The following is a 24,034-nucleotide window of genomic DNA, read 5'->3' as shown; positions in this document are numbered from 1 at the left end:
CATTATATTATTCAGGCCCACTATCAAAACTAGCATCACTGAAAAAACTCAATTTCTTTTTATATTCAGATTTCCTCTCAGTCTCTCTTCCATCTCAAAGAAACAAACTAATGAATGAAATAAGATTCATTTTGAAATTATATTGAAGTATTATATGTAGAACATTATCAAAATTGTTTCGAGTCAATTTGATTCCCTATACTTTTCCAAAAATCAGAAAAATACGTACACAAAAAATCCCTGAACAACTTCTAATCATAGTTCCTTGAATCCTTGTTATATAGAGGATGAATGTTTTTTGCTTATGGACGCCACGATGACTTCAAGCCAACAAGGAACTTGCCTTTGTACACATTCGTTGACCACCGTAGAGATAAAAGAATAGGGTTAAGCTTCTTCATCATTTCAACGGTATCTTGCACCACAAGGTATCCTCCTGGTCTCACTATTCTGTCTATTTCAACTACCACCTCCATCAAATCACACCTGATAAAAACCAAAAAAAAAAAGAAGACCATGTAGTTTTGCTACAGATTCAAACACACAAGCTTGTAGGCAGAATCATAAGTTTTTTTTTGTGTACCTTTGAGAAAAATTGGTGAGAAGGAAACTAGAGTGCAAGAGATCATATGATCTAGGGTACGTGTTGAAAGACTCACACCAATCATGGTATATCCCTATCAAACCTCTATCGAAAATCATCGATAACGTGTCTTCACCTTGTACAGGAACCACATTCATCACCCATAGAGGTTTGTTTATAAGAGCAGCTGCAAATCTGGAACCAAAAAATCAAGAAGATAATTTAAGAAAAATCTTTTATCTGAACTAAACTATATTCAAGAATAGTCTCACCCTCCATAACCAGCATTCATGTCCATCACATTATGAATCTTGGTCCAGTTTATAGCTAAACCGGTTAAGTAGATATCTGACACGGTTCCAGACCAGCGTCTTGTGTCTTCTCTGAAACTCTCTTCACTTCTCTGTTCTGTTAAGAGACTAACCGGCTTATCGGTTAACCTTCCAGGCCATTGGGAAGGCCACTTTCCGGTTAAACCGACCGGTACTTTCGGTACACAGCTAAGCAGAGGAGTGTACCATGAACTGTTCTTCTTTGTGTCTTCTTCATTACAAAGAGGTGGTTCATTGTTCTTACGGGCTCCATAGCAAGAATCTGAGTCTGGTTTCTGGTAAATCACGAACCCGACTTTTGTAAACCGGGTTCTCGCCACAACTTTCCAACACATTGATGTAGTCAAAGACTCCATAGCTACAAGAAAACAAAAAAAAGAACATTCATAAATACCATACGTGTGCTACAAGTAACAAACAATATAAACACACTAACTTTTCCAAACGTTACGGTGTCCTTCATCGTGTTGATAAACCGGTGTAGCTGACCAAACAAAGAACCCTCCAGGTCTTAGAACCCGGTTAAGTTCCAAAAGTGGTCTACCACCTACAACATGAAACTTTATTATATACACACAAAATCATAAAAGCTAAGGTAAAAATAAAAAAGAAAGAAATAAAAGCTAAGGTAATCAGTTGTATATATCGAACCGTATCCATGCCAATGGACTCTGCATCTTGCGCAGTGGATAACATCATAAGCATTATCAGGAAATGGAAGCTTTTGAGTTCCAATAACAGCTAGTGTAGCTGGGATGCCACGTTCTAGTGCGAACTGAATCTGAGCTTCGTGTTCGTCTTTAGGAGCAAAGGACATTGTGATCACGTTTTTGTCTAGTAATGTCCCACCAAAGCTAGCCACGCCACAACCAACGTCGAGAACCACTCTTACTTTCTTTCCCCATTCAAGAACAGGTAACGTCTGTGGAAAAAACAAGAACCGTGAAGTTAAAGAGAAGTGGAGAGAGGACAGTGTTGGTTTGTTGTGTATATACCTTTTGTATGTAGTTGATGTAGTGAATGACACCGTCTTTGAACTGAGTTCCACCTCCAGGGAAGACAAAGAAAGGTCCGGTTTTACGAATCCAGTTCTGGTCTTTCTTGTAGTCTACAAGCTTGGGGTGAGGAGCATTATCATACCATATCTACACAAACACATGAGTTTAGAAAAGCAGAACAAGAACAGAGGACAATGTTTAATCAAGAAGCAGAACAAGAACCAAGAAACGAGACTCTCACCATGTCTCTACTCTTAGGCCAAGGCAAAGGAACCTTGTAGCGTTTTGGCAAAGGAACGAGGCATCTAGGAGCAGGCACAGGACAGTGTCTCTCTCTGTGCTCCATGTTCCTCTTAGACTTGAGTTTCTTGATGGCTTTCATGTTATCTAGACACGGCATGTAATCTGGACTCTCGCATCTCTTCCACTCCACCTTCAAACTACTCTTGTCTTTAACCCAATCCATTTCCAAATCTTGATGAACCGGTTCATCATCATCATCGTCGACGCGGGTCTGAGAGACCGGTGGTTCCGGAGGGGGTGGAGGGTTGTTCACGGGGGCGGGACTAGAGGTTGGTGTGAAGGTGGGGACGTCGGAGAGAGAAGAGCGACGGAGGTAAGAGAGAGACAAGTAAGGGAAGAGATCGATGGTGTCGTTGGTTAAGAGGAGGATCGTGACTGACACGAGCAAGATTGAGAGAACGCATAGGCCTGAGAATTTACGGCTTCGGAAGATGTTCATCGTCTTTTCTTTCTTCCACGCAACAGAGGAGAGACTCTGATCGATCTTGGGACAAGAGTAGCGATTGTGTTTATGTGTTGAGAGCTAAAAATAGAAAACAAGATTGGCAGTAAATAAATAACTATGCATGAGACACGTGTCGTTTTACTACTTGTTATGACGTAATGTGAGATAGGGAGATAATCTATGTATATCTTTCCTTATGAAGCCATGATGTGTATTATTTGATGTGCAAGTTAGTGGATGAATATGCCTGAGAATATATAAAGGAGACAAAAACATGGTGACAACTGGTCTAAACCTTCAACCATAAATCTTTACTTTATCTATCCGGTTAGTGGCTTTCCCTTAGAGCATATGCAATGGTGAGGTTCACCAATGAATCCTTAGGAATATTTTAGTAATATTTTTTTTTTTTGGTTTTTGTTTGAATAGTTAAGGATTTAAATCAAAACAGGTTGTCCAATGGTGTTTTTGAAGATGGAGTCCTTAAAAAAAAAATATTAATTTTTTTTAAAATTGAAATTGAATCCTTTATTTTTGCCATTTTTATCATGCATCACTTTTGCTGAGACTTATCTTCCCATAGCTTCCAAATATCTCTAGCAGCCTTGTTTCGTTGATTGCTTCACTCAAGTTCTTCACGTACAGATTAAACCAACCAACATTAAACTTGACAACAAAATTGTCTTTGTGCTTCTGTTTCAGCATCTCCATCCTTTCAGCTTTTCTCAAAGCCCTTCCAACAAACAACTTCTTCGATCCTAATTACCAAAAGAATGGAGAAACAATTCGATAATTAGTGGACCAATAAACATCTAGAACTCCTTAAATGTAAGACGCGAGATGTTATGCAGTTCAATGTTCACTTGGCAATGTGACGCAAACAAACAAACAAAAACTTGCAGGGAGTGAAAGGTGCTAGAGAGACAAAATCAGATAGAGACAAGATAAAAAGAGTGAAAGTTTTGGACGGAACTATTAGAGAGAGGCCACGAAGTACGCATGCATGTCTTCTCTCTATAACATCCAACGTAATGTCTTTCAAGAAAGAAAACAAACATAAAACTGATATGTTCAAGAACGCTCCTCTCAATGCTCAAAAGAAAAAGAAAAAAAACTTATCAAATGAATAAGTAACAAGTGAACATTCACTTCATCGTGAAATATAAACCAGAAAAGAACTGTAAAATAAACATCAAAAGACTGAATTTTATATAACAAAAAAAACTATAAAATAAAAACATAAGAAGATAATAGAAAGTGTTATGATGCAGAATAGTTATGATACTAAAGGCAAAAGATTCTATATACATTGGAGCAATCAATCTCAGAGAAACTGTAAACGTGAATGAATCTAGAATGTTACGATGTTGTCATCTGAATCGTGTAATCAGATTCAAGAAAGAAGCATTGGCATGAGACAGAGAATAACAGAGGATGGCCCCCATCAGTAATCACTAGACCCCAGATTAAGGCAAATCCTTTGATTGAGCTAACATCGACAGAACATAGATCCATAACCGAACAAACAAACTAAACCCAGAAACACAATCGGTAAAAGCAGATACTTTGCAAATGAAACAAGAGGATAGAGAGAGAAAGAGACAGACTTAGTGCTGGAGCTGAGAGCAGGGGAAGAAGAGGAAGCGAGGCAGAGGAATTTGGGAGATCTGAAAGTAGAGATTGGCAGACGAGCCGAGGAAGCGAGTTTGTAAGGCTGAGATGCCAAAGGGTTAAGCTTCAATGCCATTTTCCTTTTTTGATACGAGGTTTGATGTTCTTTCAGACACGAGCGAGCTCTCTCTAGGCTAATGTTCTCTCTGGTCTCTTAAGGTTGAGTTTCATGATCAAAAAAAACTTGTAAGAAAAGCGATTCATCATCAATCGCAAGAAAACCTAAACTAGAGATGATCGAATCAATACAGAGATTGAATTTGTTTTTTGTACCGGTGATGGCGGAATCGAAGTTGACGTAAGCGTAACGCAGTGATTTGCCGGTGACGGAGTCGCGGCAGAGATGAGCGGAGACGACGGGGACAGTTAAGGAGAATTTGGCGAATGATTTGCCTTTTCGTCTCAAGCTCTGATTTTTTTTTTCTCTCCTTCGATCGCAAATTTTTTTTTTTAACAAAACCAAACACAATAGTTCACCGAGCCAACCATTAGACGCCACGTGCACAAGGACTTGATCCTTCTATCTCTTATTTACGGACTGATCCGTCATAATCTTAGCCCAATTATTAATATTATATTCCAATTGGGCTAAGGATTTGGGCTAAGGATTCGTCTTGGACTGCCGTTGCGGATGGTCTTATGTTCTCAAATGAACCATACAAAAGTTTTGTCAAAAAAAAGAACATGTCTTGAACTAATATTGAGTCAATAAAGCTAAAAAAAGATTTTGGTTCGGGTTATGCAAAGGTTTTCGCTTAAAAAGAAAATTATCCACAAGAATTTCGTAGCAAAAAAAAAAAGAAAAAAGAAAAGAGAAGAATTTCGTAGCTGCCATAGTATTATGTTCATGTTGTGGAAGCATAAACTAAAAAGATATGCACCTCACTTTCTGTATATTGTGTGTACAATTTGCGATGTAATTTTTTTATGTATTAAAGAAATGAGATACCTAATTTCATAATGTTTTTAATAATACTCCCTCTGTTTCAAAATACATGAAGTTTTAGGTTGAGACACAAATATTAAGAAACTTATTTTTTATCTAAAAAATATCATTAAAATATAAATTAAAAATTATTCAACCAATCACAAAACATACTACAAAATATGATTGGTTACACAGTTTTTAATAAAGTTAAAAAGTACCTTGAAATATGAAAACATCATCTATTTTGAAACATCAAAAACTCACTAAAACATCATCTATTTTGAAACGGAGGGAGTATTAAACTTTATATTATATTAGTTTTTTATTTAATGTTTATAGCTATTACAAAAAAAGCAAAACAATGTAAAACAGAATGCTACTTTGTCTTCCAAGGGAGAACCCACCCTGGTGGATCCCAATACCTTCTCGTAAACCAAATTCCATCAACTCTTGCAATCCATGAACGTAACTGACCACATCGCTGATAATTTGAATGATATACTTCAAGACCATAATAAAATTTATTATTAGGCCCATGACTAATAATGCAAGTCCATTGTGTTTCATCTGCCCAATTATAGTCGCTGAAAGCAACAATATATGGAGTTGCATTAAAGCTTAGCTGATCAGATTTCCTGATCCCCATGTTATCTTTACAATCAATCGACAAAATACTGCCGGGAGTTAGTTGATTATGAAATACTACATGGTTTTTCTTGCAAGAAGCTTCGTTTAACCCAAGACACATAGAACTAATAAACACAAAAACTATCAAACGGTTCATGTTGTGTATCTATGATATTTTTTGGAATGATAAAGATGTCAAACATGTTTGAGTATTTATAGCCCCTGTATGAAAATCATTCATTTTTAACATATTTTTTTACAAAACTAGTAACGCATATATCTATGGATTTAGGTAAATCTTGAATACAAAATGAACTAGTCAAAACATGAGAGATTAGTTTCTATAAGTATAGTTGACCATTACGCTCAATCCAGATAATGCTTACAAAGTAGCTACCTAAACAAAAGATTTCTTGGCAGAAAATAAGTATATATTTGATTGTAGTGGTCAACCATAATAAAATCTAACAAGTTTTCTTCCAAATTTTATGGAAAGAGTTAATATACACATTGATGTATATCACTGCATATATACACATTCATTCTAACAAGTTTCACCAAAGCTAATATCGATGTGTACATACACATCCATTCTACTGAGAGCATCTTTATCCCTAAACCTCAATGGGGTTTCTTAATTTATTTTTTATTTTTTTCGGATTAAAAAAAATTAAAAAGTGCATCAATCGTGGGTCGCCACATGTCGGTGGGACCCGCGAACAGTGCGAAAACCCCATGGTAAGCGGTTCTCATTTCACGCTTTTGGTGACCGATTTTAAGGAAATTTGTGGAGCCTACAAGGAGAGAAACCTATTAACAAACCCGAATAATTGTTATCTAAGAGCATGATTATCCCATGAAATCCAAGTGGGTTTCTTAATAATAATTTAATGATATAAATGTATTTAAGTGGGCTTAAGAACTCTAGTTAAGAAACTTTCATTTTGAGTGGTCCAATGGGAGTTTCTTAATTAGGGATTCTTAACAAAAAAAAACTAATTTTTTTTAAAAATAAAATTTATTTATTAAATAAAACATATTAAAATATAACATTTAAAACATAGATTTAAAAAAAACATAAAAAAAAATTAGTACAATAAACGAAATTAATTTGAAAAAAACATCCGAGCTCATTAGTTGTATCTATCACGTCCAAATTTACTCTTGTAATGACCACTACTTACTAGAGAAGAAGAAGATGGTAGTTAGTAACATAGCACCAACAAAAGCATAAAGCCGAATCTTTAAGGCAATTGAACAAACAGGTCTTGAGAAATCAACAAAGATTCTTTAAGGCAATTGAACAAAGCTTTCTGACCATGCTAATCCTTCAGACATAAACCGGTATCAACATAACCACAAAACACAAGTCATGTTACATACCTGCTGCGTTCGTTCTCAATCTGGCCGAGTGACAACACCCGCTCATGTGTCCAATGAACAGCAACATGTACACCACGGGTAAAAAGATAGAACGATCAGGAAGACTATTAGCAGAGAAAGAAGATCAAAAGGAAGAGAAATGATATATACCTGACCAGTCTTGAAAATGTAGACGAAGTAGTTTCTCTTCATGGTTCAACTGAAAAAATAACAGATTAGATATTAAGTAACTCACACCAGAACCAGATTAATACTATAAAAAAAAGTACATAGAGAACTAAAAAATGGAAGCGTTACTTTTCTGAGACAGAACATAGCATATAAGGACAACGTAAGAAACATTGAACTCACTTGCAGCTCCACTTTAGCAGAGAGGATGAGACCGATCACCCGCCAAGAACACATAAGTCTTGTTCTTCACCTCCATCCAACTATAGCCAGCTTCTTTCTTCACCTTCCTCTCCTCCATCAGCTTCCTTACTTTAGCTCTCTCTTGCCAATCTCCTGACTCTGCAAACATATTAGACAACAACACATACGCAGCTGAATCCTCTGCGTATCCAGAGATCATACTGTTCCATGTCACCACACTCTTTACCTCCTTCTTATCAAACAAGATCCTAGCTTTCCTAACGTCACCACATTGAAGTGAAAATAAACGAAAAAGTGGTAAAAGTATATTGCATTGAAAGAAGAGTCCCTTGAAAGAAATGAAAAATGTGACCAAACTAAGTTTAAGATGGGCTACTGTCTGCCTAATTAAAATGTGACAATGAGACTAAAACGTACCAGTCTTTTCTCCTTTTCAAATGGGCTACTGTCTGCCTAATTAAATTTCAAACTAAAACTCATTATAAAGGGTGAGTCTCATATCTTTTACCATCTTACGTATGTTCACTCAAGCTTAAGAGAACAGAGAACTCTGTTTGATCAAAGATAAAAAAAACATAGCCAGTTTACAGTATTTACGAACACAAACTAATGATGAAATGGTTTAGAACACATTAACTGAAAATAAAACAAGAAACACTACTTGGAGAATCAAAGAATTACAAAATAAAATAAAACTACAACTACTCTGCAAAATTCTCCACTCTTTTTCTATCGACTTGTGGAAGCAGAAGCTTCAGGAACATCAATCAACGGTTCAGATGTTGTCACCGCTGCCATCTCCTCCGGTCTAATCTCTCCAAGCTGTGTCATAACTTGCTGAGCTTCAGGTCTAGTTGACGGCGTAGGATCAACACAATGCAAAGCCAGTTTCAGCGTATTCAACAACTCATCACCCATAGTGTTCACATCACTCAACAACTCCACATCGAAAACCTCATTAGTGGACTCTTCTTTAACCGCAGTAGCAACCCACTGAGGCAGATCCACACCGTTCAAGGCCTCGCTCGGAGACTTCCCAGTCAAAAGCTCCAGTATGATCACACCGAGGCTGTAAACATCGGTCTTTGTGTTGGCTTTCTTCAGCTTAGAGAGCTCAGGTGCTCTGTAACCTAATGCACTAGCCGTTGCTATCACGCTTGATCCTGCTGCTGTTATCATTAGCCTTGAGAGACCATAGTCTGAGATCTTCGCGTTGTTGTTCTCATCTAGAAGTACATTGCTTGACGTTAGGTTTCCGTGGATGAGGTTTGCGTGCGTGTGAAGGTAGAACAAGCCACGCGCCATTCCTTTTATTAAACTCATCCTTGTAGGCCAGTTGATATGCACATCAGGTCCTCTTGCTGCATTTTCAAAAACATTAAACCATATGTTATATACAAATGTTGCATATCCCATAAAATTATAATCAAAGCTTACCATGGAGGAATGTGGCAAGGTTGCCTCTAGACATGTAATCAAAGACAACAAGCTTCTCTCCCTTGGGTCCCAAGTAATAAGCCCTAAGTGCAAGGAGGTTTGGATGTCTGATTCTTCCCAACACATTAATCTCATTCTCAAACTCTTTCTGCCCTTTGGTGATCTTTTCTCTCAGTCTCTTCACTGCAACTTGACTTCCATCTTCAAGTGTAGCTTTGTAAACTGTTCCGTAAGTGCTTTTCCCCATGATCTCTGCCGTTGCACACAGAAGATCATCAGCTGTAAACGCCAGTGGCCCATCAAAGTGAACAAGCTTCCCTCCGGTCTCACCTCCAGCCTCAGCTTCTCCTCCTTTCTCGGTCTTCTTAGCAGTTCCTGGTCCAGCCTCTAGGCCTTTAGGTTTGGATTTGTCTGGTTTCTTCCTCAGCAAGCAACAGAGGAGAATGCACACAAGGATAAACATAACTATGAGGAGTGCTCCGGAAGCAATGAGGATGATGTCTTTAGTACTCAGGTTCCTGCCAGATGACTTCGTAGGAGACGGTGAAGGAGGGTTTATAGTAGGACATGGTGTAGAAACACTGTATCCACAAAGCCCTAGGTTTCCGACAAAGGAGGTGGAGTTGAACTTTTGGGACAAGAGAGTGGGAACAGGACCAGATAAGTTGTTGTAAGAGACATTGAAGAAGGTAAGGCTTTTCAGATCAGTGATGGAATCAGGAATCTCTCCGGTGAGTCTGTTTTGAGACAAATCTAGAAGTGTAAGCTTAGTGAGTTTGCTTAGCTCGGAAGGTAGGGCTCCACTGATCCTATTATGACTAAAGGAAAAGACTTGTAGGTCAAGTAAGTTACAAAGTGAAAACGGGAATGGGCCAGAGAGAGAGTTGTGGTCAAGAGACAAGACACGGAGACTAGGAGAGGTGTTGTTAGTACTCCCCCAAGTGTCTAAGACAGGACCAGAGAGGTTGTTATGGTCAAGAGAAAGAAACTGAAGAGAAGAAGAGCGAGTGAGACTCACTGGGATTTGACCAGAGAGTGAGTTGAAGCTGAGGTTAAGCCTAAGAAGCTTAGTGGAATCAGCAAGACTCGTAGGGATAGCTTCAGAGAGAAGGTTATTACTGAGATCAAGTGTCTGAAGGAAACGAGAAGCACCTAGAGAAGCAGGGATGGAACCGGTGAGACGGTTGTTGAAGAGCTGAACGCCTCTGAGATTAGGAATGAGTCCTAAAGACAAAGGAATAGAGCCTCCGAGGTTGTTGTCGTGAAGACTAAGCTTGCGTAGAGCTTGAAGCTGTCCTATTTTCTCAGAGATTCTACCTCCGAGAGACTTCCATGGGAGCTGAATCACTATAACTTGACCTTGAGCACATTTGATTCCAGCCCAGCCTCCGGAGCAAGCGGTGAAGCCTGAACCGTTCCAGCTTCTTAAGACCCCTCTTGGGTCGATGAACTCTTGTTTGACAGCTTGAAGGCCTTGGTAATCAGCTTGTGTGATCACTACACCGTCCCAGGCTTGGCTTGAGCCGGGAGAGACTAAGAAGAAGAGGATGATGATGATTAGGTGAAGGAGAAAGAAGCTTCGAAGTGAAGCCATAGGCTGATCAATGGTGGTGTTGATCAATGAAGAAGAGAGAAGAGGAGGAAGAAGAGTGAATGAATGAGACTCCTAAGCAAGGATGGAACAGGGAATGGTTTTGGATTTGAAAGAGTTTTGTACAGAGAGAGATGAGTTTCGTTGGGAAAGAACATCATAGCACGTGCCCATCTTACAGAGAGAGAATCTTTGTGTTCTTTTTTATCTTCTAGTGAGAGAGAGGAGACAAAGATCAGGTGATTGTAATAAGAGGCTCTGGGGTGGAGCAGAGGCTCTCTAATAACTAAATGAGTTCTAACGGCTAGTTTCATTTATTATATTATTCGTTTTCTTAGTTAATTGTGTGTGTTTTGAATACTTTGGTTTTTACATTGGGTCGATCTACCTCATGTATTTTGTTATGACCATGTGAATAAAATAATTATTTGAACATTTGGATTAGTTTTCAATGAATGCAAATTTAACAAAGATTTTTAATAATTATTTTTTTTGCATGAGTTTCAAAAATCAGTTAAAATGTTTGTTCTCATAAAAATTGATAACTAACTTTTAACACAAAAAACTATCATTCGTTTTCAGTTACAAAAAATAATAATTTATTATCCACTTTGTCATGAGTGTTATCATGGTTCATATTGGTGTCTCAAAGAAAATCATGGTTCATATTGAATCAATAAAAATATAATTATTAGCTTCGAATTCGTACTTGTTGTATGTTTTGTATTTTTTTCTTTCTGAAATGGAACCTCATCGCTCTATTAGTGTGTGAGTTTATATTAGGCAATACTAATTCCAAATCGAGATGAAAGTATTGTTAATAAGATAAAATTATAAAAATAAAGAAGACAACAGTTAAACTATTTTAAGTGAATAATATAGAAAGTATAAAATAAAATACTTTGCAAAAGATCAAAGTATTTAAAATTTTTTGTTTTTGGCAGACCAGCTTCGTTTAATGCGCCGGAGCTTTGCCTATGGACAACAAACCGCTCCTTCACTTCTAACGGCTATATTTGTGGGGTCCTGAGACATGGATCACTAGATCTGCTAAGCAAATTAACAAACACGTTTACTTGTGGTTAATAATGAAATTATACTCCAAAGTGAAAAGTAATAATGTAATTTATATAATTTGAAATTAGAAAGGCAAAACTTTATTTAATAGAAAAAGAAGAGAAGGGTTGTGCCGTACGAGGTTAATGAATATGTATGTTGACGTTGATCTATCTTTACTTTTTCTTTTTTTTTTGATCAACAGATCTATCTTTACTTCTCTCCTCTTTAAGACAGTTGTTGAGTGGTTCACGTGTAACCCGTTAGATATGTAGGCTTTCCACTTTTGAACTTAAATTTTAAATGTTCTTCGTGTATTTGACTACAAACATTTCGTTTTTTCAGAGAATGTCAAGAGTAGACTATGATCAATGACATATCATTCTTATGGGTAGAACAGTAAGGTTGCAAGAAATAATCTTTACCTTAAACTCAACATAATATGCCACCAGTAGAGATGTTAAAATGGATTCAACTTAACATAATTAATTTTTTTAAACCCTAATACTGAGTTTTGGTACCATGGACCACACATGGATCATATATAATTAAATACCTGGACTTAACAAAGTTAAGTTTTTTTCTTCACTAAACAAGGTTAATATACTAAGATTTTTTTGTCAACACAACATTTTGTAATCATGATTTCCTTTTAATTTGGCCCACCAATCATTTTAAAAATATTTTAGGGCCTGATCCATAAAAGTTGCGCTGGCCCAATACCTTCAGGTCACGGGTTCGAGCTGTCCTTCTGCTTTTCTTTTCCTTGATCAACAGTACTATTATTTTAAAATACATGACACTCTAATGATGTTTTTCATGTACATGACACTCTAATGATGATTTTCAAACACTTGTCTCTTGATGTTTTTGTTGTTACTTATTGGTAAGTACTAGAAAACAAAATAACTAGACTTTTTATTTTTCTTGTTGGATGTCAATTTTATTTCAAGATAAGTCATGGTCAAGAAAATTTAACTTGATTTGATCAAAGTATTAGAGTAGACTATATGTATTTTGAACATAACTTCTACAGAAAATTTTAATAACATTTGAATAAAGACTCGTCTTCCAAAATTTATTTCAACCTCCACAATAAATAGTCACTACCTTATTTAAAAAAGAGTTATTAACATAAATAGACACATTATGTCTTTTTATTACATAGGAGAGCACAATGTGCTACTAAAGTACTTTCTAGTGGTTGAATACATGTTTGTCCTCCATAAAGCAAACTAAGTGTGAGTATTTGGGTAATTAGACATTTTCATTCTAGTTGGGCTGGTTAGGGAATTTAAATTTTAAATTTTTTAGGTTTCAGGTAGTGGACGTGAAACAGATGTAAAATTGAGTTTTTAGTTTTGCACAAACCTGTGAAAAAAAAATAAAACGCCGTGGGAGAAGACAGAGACCGCAATTTCCGACGGAGCGACGAATGAGATTTTTCATGGACAGAGAAGATGATGTCATCGCGAAATAGGAGAGTTTCAAAGGGCAAAGCGAAAGGTAACATCTGTTAGGGGATTAGGGTTTCGATTTTGGGATTTCGATTCTGGGATTTCGATTTTTAGATTAGGGATTTGGATTTGGAATTTTGATTTTGAGATTAAGGGTGTATTTTGAGATTTTACCCAAGACCCTCGATGTGAGGTTATACTTTTCAAAGTTTGGGGATTAGGGTTTCAATTCTGTGATTTTAATTTTGGGATTGTGGTTTCGGATTTGAGATTTCTATGATGATAATGCAATGGGGGAAAAGGTCGAAGCTTGTTGCTAGTTTTGGTGTTTTGAAAAAAATGTGGTGGGGTGTACACTAACAAGTGTGTACATATGAACAACCAACATAGTGTATATGTGTACACGCGTGTATATGTATAATTTGTGGATATATTCCTGAGGGGAAGTGAGGGGGCTGCAATTGTGTACATGTGTACACGCGTGTATCCCCAACTCGTTGGGTTTTTCTGGGTGGATTTGTGGATGTATTCCTAAGGGGGCTGCAATATCTCCATTATCTTAGTTCTTATTGTGTTTCAGGGGCTTACAGGTGTTGGATTTCGTATTTTGGTGTAGAATTCCGATCTAGGGTTTCTGTGTAGGGGAAGTGATTTGGGTTCCCTGGTTTATGGTTCAGATTATTGAGATTTCTAATACTCTCTTGTGTTGCTTGTGTCTTTCAGAGATAGCGGAACCACATGAAGGAGCAGTCACGGTTGTTTGCGACAGACATATACCCAAGCAAAAGGCACAATTGTAATTCATTGTTGGAGTATCTTCTTATGGTAAGGGGTGTGCTTGAAAGGACATAAGAGATGGAGAAGCTTCTGGGCTTGTGCTTTGTCAACCTAGTTAGGCTAAAAACAAAAAGTGTAGTTGCGTACATGCGTACAAAATGAGATAAGCTTCTGGACTCATTTTATGTCCTATCTTTGAACGGTTTATGTGTACATGTGTACAAAGAGAGGTAGTTGTAGTCATGGACATTAAAGAAAAATTGTATACAAGTAGGGGCTGATGATTGTGGAAATTGAATCAGTCTATGTATATGTATATTTTAAGTTGGGGTTTTGAATTTTATGCTTTTGTAATGTGAAACTTGATGGAAGTGTGCCCCGGTGTTGTCTACATGCGTACAATAAAGCGTAGTTGTACACATGGACAAGAGACAGTTTGACATAATTTAAAACAGTCATGACATAATTTGTGGATGGGAGAACGGATTGCTAAAGCTGTAAAATTTGAAGTTGTGATGACATAATTTATGATCATATCCGATTGAGGGGGGGGGGGGGGGGGGGTTTATACATATAGAAATGGGTAAATAAATGTACATGTGTACGAGTTGCATTCGAACAGCTTGTAAGCGACATGGTAGATGAGTGTCAACCCTGTCTAAACAAGCAAGTAAGCGACATGTGTGTATTTTTTAAGTTGGGGTTTTGAATTTATGCGGTTTCTGTAATGTGAAATTTGATGGAAGTGTGCCTCGGTGGCGTGTACATGCATGCAATAAAGGGTAGTTGTACGCATGGTCAAGAGACAGTTTGGTACATATTATTTACAAATTTGACTTAATTTAAAACAGTCATGACATAATTTGTGGACGGGAGAAGAAATCGCTAAAGCTGTAAAATTTGAAGTTGTGATAACATAATTTATGAGGATATTGTATTTTTTTGGGGTGGGGGTGGGGTTGTACATATTGCATAGTAAAGTATTCACATGTACACATAATTTCCATTAAGTGCATATTATTAACTATCCACATATACATTGTTTCGAGGAACAACATTGGTTTATAATGTACACTAGCTATCAACAAATGTTCACATGTACACAAATGTGAAGGTGGTTGTGTACGGGGGTATATAGGTATGTCCAAAAAGAAGAAGGATGGAGGTGAGTGAATGCGCAATCGTAGAAGAAGGTCTGGTGTATATATGATTCACTACAGTCAGATTGTTCGAGGATGATGTTTTGATTTGGATAGAACATATGTGTATTTTTGTTTTGTGTATACAAATTGTAGCTTGTAGCTTGGCATTGTTGTACACGTGGACAGCTCGTAGCTCCATGATGTACAGTTGACATAGTTGTACACGTGGACAACTTGTAGCTTAGTGTGATTCTGAAAATCTAACTCCGTAGAAAACTGTAAGAACTGTGATTGTGTAATTTTGTTACCAATTTTCCACATCTCATAGAACTAGGCAGTAGAAACATGGTTAATATAATGTAGTTGATGGGAAGAGCGTACATGTGTACGGTTGAGGCAGTGTACGGGGTGTATAGGTAGATGAGGTTTCTAAACCAGCGTAACCAAGTTAGACAAAATGTCCAGAATAGAAATCCGCGACTTGATTAAAGTTTGTGGGCTAAAAGTAAAGTCAATACATATTAAAGAAATTTATTCCATTCGCCAACGATAACCATACAGTGAGCCGTCCGCCATGGAAGATACCTACAAGAAATGAAAGGGTTTTTGTTCAAAGAGTTAAAAACTTGGAGTTACAGTAAACGACATTAACAAAACATGGTTAATTAGCTCACAAACCACAACTTATGATCCAATAATCAGGTTTTGATTTCTGATGAATTATCTTGTTAACTTTGTGGGTGATGAAGATTGAAGAGGTAAGAGACAAGAATGACAGGGGGAAAGAAGATGGTGAATTGTAGAATTTGATCTGGACCGTCAGAAATAAGAAGTAGATCTAGCGGTGGTTGTTAAAAGTTAGATATGTGTTTTGTCCAGATTTGTAATGTTAAATCTCAGCCTTTGGCAATAAAGGAAGATCGACGGTTGGGAATAAATCCCGCCAAAAGAATCAGTAGGAAGAAGCTTTATATTTGGTATGTAACGAAAAAGGAAAATGCTTAGTTATGATCCAACACTAGTTGTTAGAGAAAGTGTGTCTGTATAACAATGTGTCCCAAGGTGTAATTAAAAGAAGGAAAGTGTCTTAGAGTGTAAATCTTTCTTTAAAAAATGAGCTTTGTTGTGTGTTGTTTTTAAGGTATACATTTTCTAAGGTTCACCACCATATGTGGAAAACAATGTTCGTTGATTTGCAGGTACTAATATAAGCTATAGTATATGTTGTACAATAAAAGAAATAATATGTCATGTACTGTTTTGTTGCCTAGTACCTAGATAAACTTGGGTTTCATAACAAGTTTTATTTTTAGGAGATGGTTTTTCACTGATTATGTTGTTTTAAACTTTTAGTACTTATAGACAATACTTAGCTTTTAAAAGAAATAAATAATGTCATTCCATGAATTCTTTAGCATCTACAGAAATGTAAAAAATGTCTATCAAATGGTCAAATATAACTCTAAAATAATGATGAACAAAGTTAAAAAAATATGCATAAATGTCATTTGAACTTAACAAAAACATTATTGGTCACCACTACCACACAGTTTGTGAAATGCAATGTGAGTGGGGTATGGTCAAACACGAAAATGAGTTGTGGATAGCATATATTTTACATGACCAATAATGTTTTTGTCATTATAGCATTTTCTCAGAGATGGTATATTAAAAGCATATCGATCAACTATACTTTTGCCTATTGAAATTTAATAGTATATAAGAAAGAAAAATTTAAAATCTGTCATAAATATTTCAAATATATATAGTCAATTCGTATATAAATGGTCAATTGATGAGATTAATCTTCGAAAGAAATTTAATTTTTTTAACCAATTTAATTCACCATATACTATTTTTTTGATCTCTGAAACAAGTAGCTAGTTGTTGATTCTTCCTCTTATCATTGTATTTCTTATATAAAAATAATTTCTTATTAAAACCAAAAACATAAAACACATTTGAAAAATCAGATCTAGAAAATCTATAATACTTGTATCCAGAATTTTTGCATCGTTATACTGTGTTTACACTATGACTTGGATACATAAATATGTTTATATAGTTTACTACTTTAAATGATTTGAGGAAAAAACAATTTAGTAAGTAAATGACCAAAATAGCATGGTCAACCAAAAAATGAACAAAGAAAAAAAATATATTATTGAAGTAGTTGATTTTCCACAACGTTGTCGTAGTGTTTCTCTGTCATTGCTACATATTTTTTTCTAATATATTTTACAAGATTTTCTTAGAAAATTTCAAACTCACAGTCAAATAGCATTTTTCAGAGATAGTCTATTAAAAGCATACCTATGAACTATACTTTTAGCTATTGAAATTTAATAGTATGCAGGAAAGAAAATTTTAAAATCTACCAAAAATATTTCAAATATATATAGTCAATTCGTATATAAAATAGTCAATTCATGAAATTAATCTTCGAAAGAAACTAATTTTTTTTTACCAATTCAATTCACCATATACTATTTTTTTTATCTCTGAAACAAGTAGCTAATTGTTGATTCTTCTTTTAATCATTGTATTTTTTATATAAAAATATTTTTTTATTAAAACCAAAAACATGAAATACATTTGAAAAATCAGAAAATCTATACCACTTGCATCCTGAAGTTTTGCACCATCATACTGTGTTTACACTATGACTTGGGGGATGATTGGTAAGTGCTGTAGTTTTATATTTTTTGCTGTAGAATTTAATCTGTAGATTTATTTGCTGTAGCTTTCCTTGCTGTAGATTTCTAAAGCACTAATTTTTTGCTCTGGAAATAAGGCTCTCTACAGCCATATTTTGATTTTTCAGAGATTTTTTTGCTGTGAGTTTTTTAAGGAAAGCAAAGCTTGATTGGTTGACATATATAGCTGTAGACTAAATTTTGGCTGTCCAGAGCATCTACAGCCCCAACCAATCATCCCCTTGGATACATAAGTAGGTTCATATATTTTACTCCTTCCATATGATTTGAGGAAAAAAAAATTTAGTAAGTAAATGCGATAAAATCTTGAAAGCGTTTGGGACTTATGGAAAAGCTATTGGATAATGCATTAATTTTGAAAAATCATTCTTACTCTTTAGTAAGAGAATACCTAGACATGTCAAAGAAACTATGGCTCCGATTGGTGACATGTAGTATTAGCTTTGAGTTACCAAAAAATGTATAGTTCGACGTAATTTGCAGTAAAAATTATGTGGTAGAAACTGTAGATGCAGTAGATTTACTGTATAAATTTGAGTTAATATATTTTGAAATAATTGACTGGTAACATTTTTGATGTATAAATTGCAGTATGTATAATTTCTTTAAAAAATCTAAATATCATAAATAATAACATTTATTATATATTTAATTAAATAATTATAAAACTAAATATAATTTAAAAATTAAGAACATATATTAAAAACAAATTAATAATTAATATTAACAAATAAAATCATAGGATATAACATTTTAATCATCAAACAAAATTAAAAATATAAAAACAATTTGGATTAACTAACTAGAGTTTTTTTTTTGTAAAAAATTAACTAAAGTGAAAAATAATTAGAAAGTCTTTGGCTAACAAGTAGGTAATTTATTAAAATATTGTATTAATTAGTAACAACTAAACGTACACCATGTGATCATGTATTATAATTTTTTAATTTGTTAAAAAAAAAAAAAGGAACGTGACCAAAAAATTATTTAACTCAAGTCTTAATACATGAAAATTTTGTTGATGTTGATTTAAGATTTGATTTATCATTCTTACAAAGGATATAACTCAAATTAGTAACTCAACAATAATACATTATAACTCAAATTTAACATCAAAAACTCAAAACTAATTCATGATTGGTGACATTTTTTATTTTTCAGCATAAATCAAACTAAATCAACTCTAATACATGTTACCAATCAAAGCCTATAAAAGCTTCAACTGGAATTGAAAATGAAGGAGGAATGGGTTCCTATCTTGGTATCCCTGAAGATATTGGCGTTTCAAAGATAAGGCTCTTTGCCTTTCCGAAAGAACGACTGCAAAACCGTGTTAATGGCTGGACAGGAAGATGGCTATCAATGGGAGGAAAGGAGGTGCTCATAAAATCTATATTGTCGGCTCTGCTTACGTATGTAATGTCAAACATGCTTCTACCTTTAGAGACTTGCGAGAATTTAGCTAGTGCCATTGCACAGTTCTGGTGGAGCTCATACCTTCTAAAAGTGATATTCATTGGGTAAAATGGGAAAAACTTTACAAATCAAGAGAAGAAGGAGGAATAGGATTCAGGTTGATTCACGAATTTAACCTCGCTTACTTGGGAAGCAGTTATGGCAGTTAGTGCAATTCTCTAACTCCTTACTGGCAAGAGTTCTGAGGGGGCGGTATTTTTGATGTATCTCGCCGTTGCAACTAAACAATACGAAAAATCTCTCATATGGGTGGATGAGTATAATGGCTGCAAAGCCATTAATAACATTGGATATTAGACAAAAGGTACACTCAGGTAATGATATTAAGATTTGGGAAGATCATTGAATCCCAACGATACTGGCAATACAAGCTAGGCCGATTGCACCAGTACTTCACCCAATGATGCCAGTAAGTGATCTGATGATTGGAAATCCGAAGAGATGGAATGCTGAGATGCTGGAAAACTATGTCCATCAGGATGACATCCCATTGATCCAATCACTAGCCATAAGCCAAGATTATCATCGAGATAGATATTGTTGAAACTATACGAAGAATGAGATGTACACTGTCAAGTCAGGTTATTGGGTGGCAACTAACTTGCTTATGGGGGAAACATTGGAGGTGCAGTAACCTAGTATTACAAAGTTCCAAGCCTTTGCTTGGAAAATATAAACTCCTCCAAAAATCAGACATCTCATTTGGTAGACGATATCTAGGCAATTAGCAGTGACAAGTAACCTGACTCATCATCATATGAGATGCGACAACCATAGTCCTCATTGTGGTGCAGATGATGAAACTATAAATCATGTCATCTTTTAATGCCCGCCACCTCTTCAGACATGGGAACATGCGGCAACCCCAACACCGCCAACACTATTCTCAAGTGGAAGCCACTTCACAAATATGGATTACTTCTTCTGGCGAAATAATGATATTGAAGATCCAAACTTGGACAAGGATCCATATCCTTGAATCATATGGTATATTTGAAAAGCGAGGAACGATAAATTCTTTAGAGGGATAGACAGGGATCCTCTGGAAACTGCCAAACACGCTGAATAAAAATTCCACGCTTGGTTTGAAGCTAATCAAGGACCAGAAGAAATGGTGGAATCACAAAATCCAGAACGAGCTACAATCTCAGAGAGATGCATGATATATGGATCATGGACACATGACACGCTCTTTAGTGGTTATGGATAGAATGGATAAATTCAAGAGGAGGGACACAACTATTGGGAGCAAGAAACCAACACCAACGAATCTCACCACTTCATTCGGAACTGAAGACTTTATCTTGGGCAATGGAGTGTATGTTCCAGGTATCGACATGTCAATCTTTTGGGACCGACTGCAAGGACTTAATCTCGATGATCAAAGACTCCGGAGCATGGCCGAACATTTCTACCGAGGTGGAGGAGTTAATGAAGCTAAAAAAATAGATTCACGGAGTTCTCGATTGTTTTTGTTCCTTGTTCGGAAAATATATCAGCTGATTCATTAGCTAAGATAGCGAGATCCTTCCCTCGAGAATTGTATTACATTGGTTGTTCTGTTCCGATCTGGTTTCTCAGATCACATCATCAAGCTTAAGTAATAGAATACCCGTTCGGAAAAAAAAGACCAAAAATAACATAATCAACCAAAAAATGAACAAATGAATAAACTATATTATTTGTAGCATTTGATTTTCTGCAACGTTGTCGTAGTGTTTCTCTGTCCTTTCTACATATTTCTTCTAATAAACCAAAAAAACTTCGGAAGAAAAACCCCCGTTGAGGGTGCTCTGAGAAAGTGACGTTTTGTTTATTAAAGATATTAAAATTGTTTAAAATTATGTGTATTTTTTCTATCTACAGTACAATCTAACAAGTAGGGGTGGGCGTTCGGGTACCCGTTCGGGTTCGGGTCGGGTATTTCGGATTTTCGGGTATTTCGGTATAGAGGTGTAGAACCCGTTCGGGTATTTCTGTACTTCGGGTCGGGTTCGGGTATTTTTAGTTCGGTTTCGGTTATTTCGGATCGGGTTCGGATATTTAGATTTAAAAAAAAAATTAAAATTTTCATTTTTCAAATTTCTTGTATTTAAATATATAACTTTCACTTAACTATTTTTTGTATTTTTAATAGATTGAATGGTTAATAGATTTGGACATAACATTTTCAAACTAAAAAGACATTAATTTGGTTATTGTTTTTAAATTTTGGATGTAACTTTTTGTTAATTGTTGAAATAAAAAGTTTGACATGTATTTTAAGTGCATAGCAAATCATCTTCTACGTAATTGTATGTATATCATATGAATTTAAAGTATGTGTAGTATCAATATAAATATTTTATATAAAATGAAAGATGTAAATTAAAAATATAAGGTTAATTATACATATGTTCGGTTATCTTCGGATATCCATTCGGGTTCGGATATTACCCATTCGGGTTCGGATATCCAATCTCTCCTAATTTAATACCCGTTCGGATATTTTGCTACTTCGGTTCGGATTTCGGTTCGGGTTTTTCGGATCGGGTTCGGGTGCCACTTCGGATTTCGGGTAAAGTGCCCACCCCTACTAACAAGTATAAAATAATGGTAGTTCACCTTGGTTTAAAGTGATGACTTACTCAAAAGTTTAACAACCAATAAAAAGTTAGGGGTGACTGGTTTTCCTGCTACTATCCGCAAACACAGTTTTTGCAGTTGGTAGCGGTTGTCGGCGGTTTGCAACAATCACTCAAATCGCTCTAAACCGCTTCAAACCGCTCCGAATCTCATAAATTCAAAAGCTGGCTCCAGCTAGCGTTTGCGGTTGCGGACGGTTGCGGGAGGGTAAAACTTTTTTCTTTTTTTTTTAAAACAATATATATACAAAAGTAAAAATATTTAGTAAAAAACTTAAAATTGAAATTATGAAAATATCAAAATATTTCTATTATATTTTAATTAATATTATAATTTTATAATAAAAATAATTTCAATAAATTTTCAAAAATTAAAATTATAACTTTCTAAATGTAAATTTTATATTTATTATAATTTTATGATTTTTGATATTTTTATAATTATATTAAATGTAAATATTGTTAATTTATTATTTGACTGTTACCGTATTTGGTAGTTAACCAGTCATAAGTCACCCGCAAACGCACCAATTTTTAACCGCAGTACCAGTTGTACAAATCTCTTAAAACCGCTAGAAACCGCAACCGCCCGCATCCACAAACTCCCGCAACCACAACTGCAACCGCTGCGTTTGAACCAGTCAGACCCTCTAAATACGTTAATGCTAAATAAAATGACCACGATACTCCTTGTAACTCTTCCTAACTTCCAACATATGCGGATCTAATGCAATGTAAACGTGTGTGATCAATAATTCAAGTGCACTAGGAGTGACTCCACCAGCTGAGAACACTTTGAGATCTTAAATGAACGTATACCATTAGTCCAGCATATGCAGCCCACTTGTTACACAAATCAGCAACTGTAAGCATACTTCATAAACAAACAAAAAAGAGTAAATCAATATGATCATAATTTAAACAAACCAATCCATTTCCAAGCAACTCAATGTTCATACTACTCAAGTCTCAGTAAAAACAGATGGAACGCCAGGTTTATCTAATACAAGACGTTTGAACATTGTCCATGTATGATGATGTGTATCGTTGATGTCATCAGTTGTGCGCCAACTGTTTCCAACTTCTTTTGCCGGTAAGGCAGGATCATCAACGCCCTTGCAGACACGAGAACATGGTAAATAAGAGGTATTAACTTTACTCGTCCTGTGTGAAGACATTTTGAGGTATGTACCACTCACAAAGTGAGTAGAAGATTGAGCGAGACCAGTAGCGTATAGAGCATCACACATTGGAGGGTATCTGGAAAACATGAACTGGAACAAGTTTTTTTCTTTGAAAACTTATACCAAATAGAGTTCTGATATATGGTACCAAATAAAATTATAAAGATCAAAATTTTCCATGGGATAAGGGATTGGGATTTTTGCAAAATTGACCTACAATTTAAAGTCAAACAAAAAACTAACCTCATTTTTTTTTTGAAAATTTGTTTTGTCCTATTCACCCCACAAGTTCATATAATTTACGAAAATGCCATCAATTTTTTTTTTTTTTTCGAAAATGACATTTTTACTCTCTCATCCTCATCATCTTCAAGTAATTACAAGATTGCCATTATCATCAATACCACAACCACCATGAACAACCAATTTGAAGCTCTTAATGCTCCCAAAATCGATTTACCCTTCTTCTTTTTTCATTCTTGTGAACTAAACACAACATATCTCTCACTTTCTCTCCACAATGAGTTAAGAAAACCCAAGATTTTGATTCTAAAATTTTTATGGTTCATAGAGTCATAGAAGCTAACGATTATGGGTGGGTGACTTCCGTTTGTGATTCTGTGTGCTTGGAGAAGCCTTATGTATGCTAAGGAACTTATCTCACCAATTTAAGGTATGACATCGAGTTTTTTTTCAGATCTGTTCGTCAGACGACTTACTTGGGAAGTCGTCTGGCTGTAGACGACTTACCTTTCAGTCGTCTGGCTGTAGACGACTTACCTGGAAGTCGTCTGGTCAACGCAGAGGTTATTTTTGCAATTGACTTTGAAATCTGTAACCTGAGACGACTGAAAGTTAAGTCGTCTACTATTGTTTGGTTTCAAAAAAAATTCCAAAGAACCTAGACGACTTACATTTCAGTCGTCATAGG

The 24,034-nt window shown here is 35.6% G+C and overlaps 2 protein-coding genes and 1 long non-coding RNA gene across 3 annotated transcripts; 1 reads left to right on the top strand and 2 right to left on the bottom strand.

The window, feature by feature from the left end:
- Nucleotides 1–111: 111 nt before the first annotated feature.
- LOC103863121 (probable methyltransferase PMT22) lies at nucleotides 112–4,548 on the bottom strand. The gene is made up of 8 exons (XM_009140874.3): nucleotides 4,269–4,548; nucleotides 2,155–3,419; nucleotides 1,911–2,060; nucleotides 1,567–1,837; nucleotides 1,352–1,462; nucleotides 856–1,273; nucleotides 584–778; nucleotides 112–486 (listed from the first exon to the last, which is right to left on the bottom strand). Exons 2-8 carry the CDS (start codon nucleotides 2,653–2,655, stop codon nucleotides 303–305), a joined length of 1,830 nt encoding a protein of 609 aa, XP_009139122.1. The 5' UTR covers nucleotides 2,656–3,419; nucleotides 4,269–4,548; the 3' UTR covers nucleotides 112–302.
- A 3,626-nt stretch (nucleotides 4,549–8,174) lies between these two features.
- Nucleotides 8,175–10,913, bottom strand: LOC103863119 (probable leucine-rich repeat receptor-like protein kinase IMK3). The gene is made up of 2 exons (XM_033290622.1): nucleotides 9,080–10,913; nucleotides 8,175–9,003 (listed from the first exon to the last, which is right to left on the bottom strand). The coding sequence occupies exons 1-2, from the start codon at nucleotides 10,671–10,673 to the stop codon at nucleotides 8,372–8,374; spliced, it is 2,226 nt and encodes a 741-aa protein (XP_033146513.1). The 5' UTR covers nucleotides 10,674–10,913; the 3' UTR covers nucleotides 8,175–8,371.
- Nucleotides 10,914–11,211: 298 nt separating this feature from the next.
- On the top strand, nucleotides 11,212–15,762 carry LOC117133743. Its single transcript, XR_004457746.1, has 2 exons — nucleotides 11,212–13,232; nucleotides 13,907–15,762. It is a non-coding gene; the product is annotated as an uncharacterized LOC117133743 (long non-coding RNA).
- The last annotated feature ends 8,272 nt before the right edge of the window (nucleotides 15,763–24,034 follow it).

Source organism: Brassica rapa, chromosome A04 (genome assembly GCF_000309985.2).
Source record: "Brassica rapa cultivar Chiifu-401-42 chromosome A04, CAAS_Brap_v3.01, whole genome shotgun sequence".
In the NCBI taxonomy this organism is placed as follows: domain Eukaryota; kingdom Viridiplantae; phylum Streptophyta; class Magnoliopsida; order Brassicales; family Brassicaceae; genus Brassica; species Brassica rapa.
Note: the sequence above shows the minus strand (reverse complement) of the source record. Positions and strands in the feature narration are given on the sequence as shown.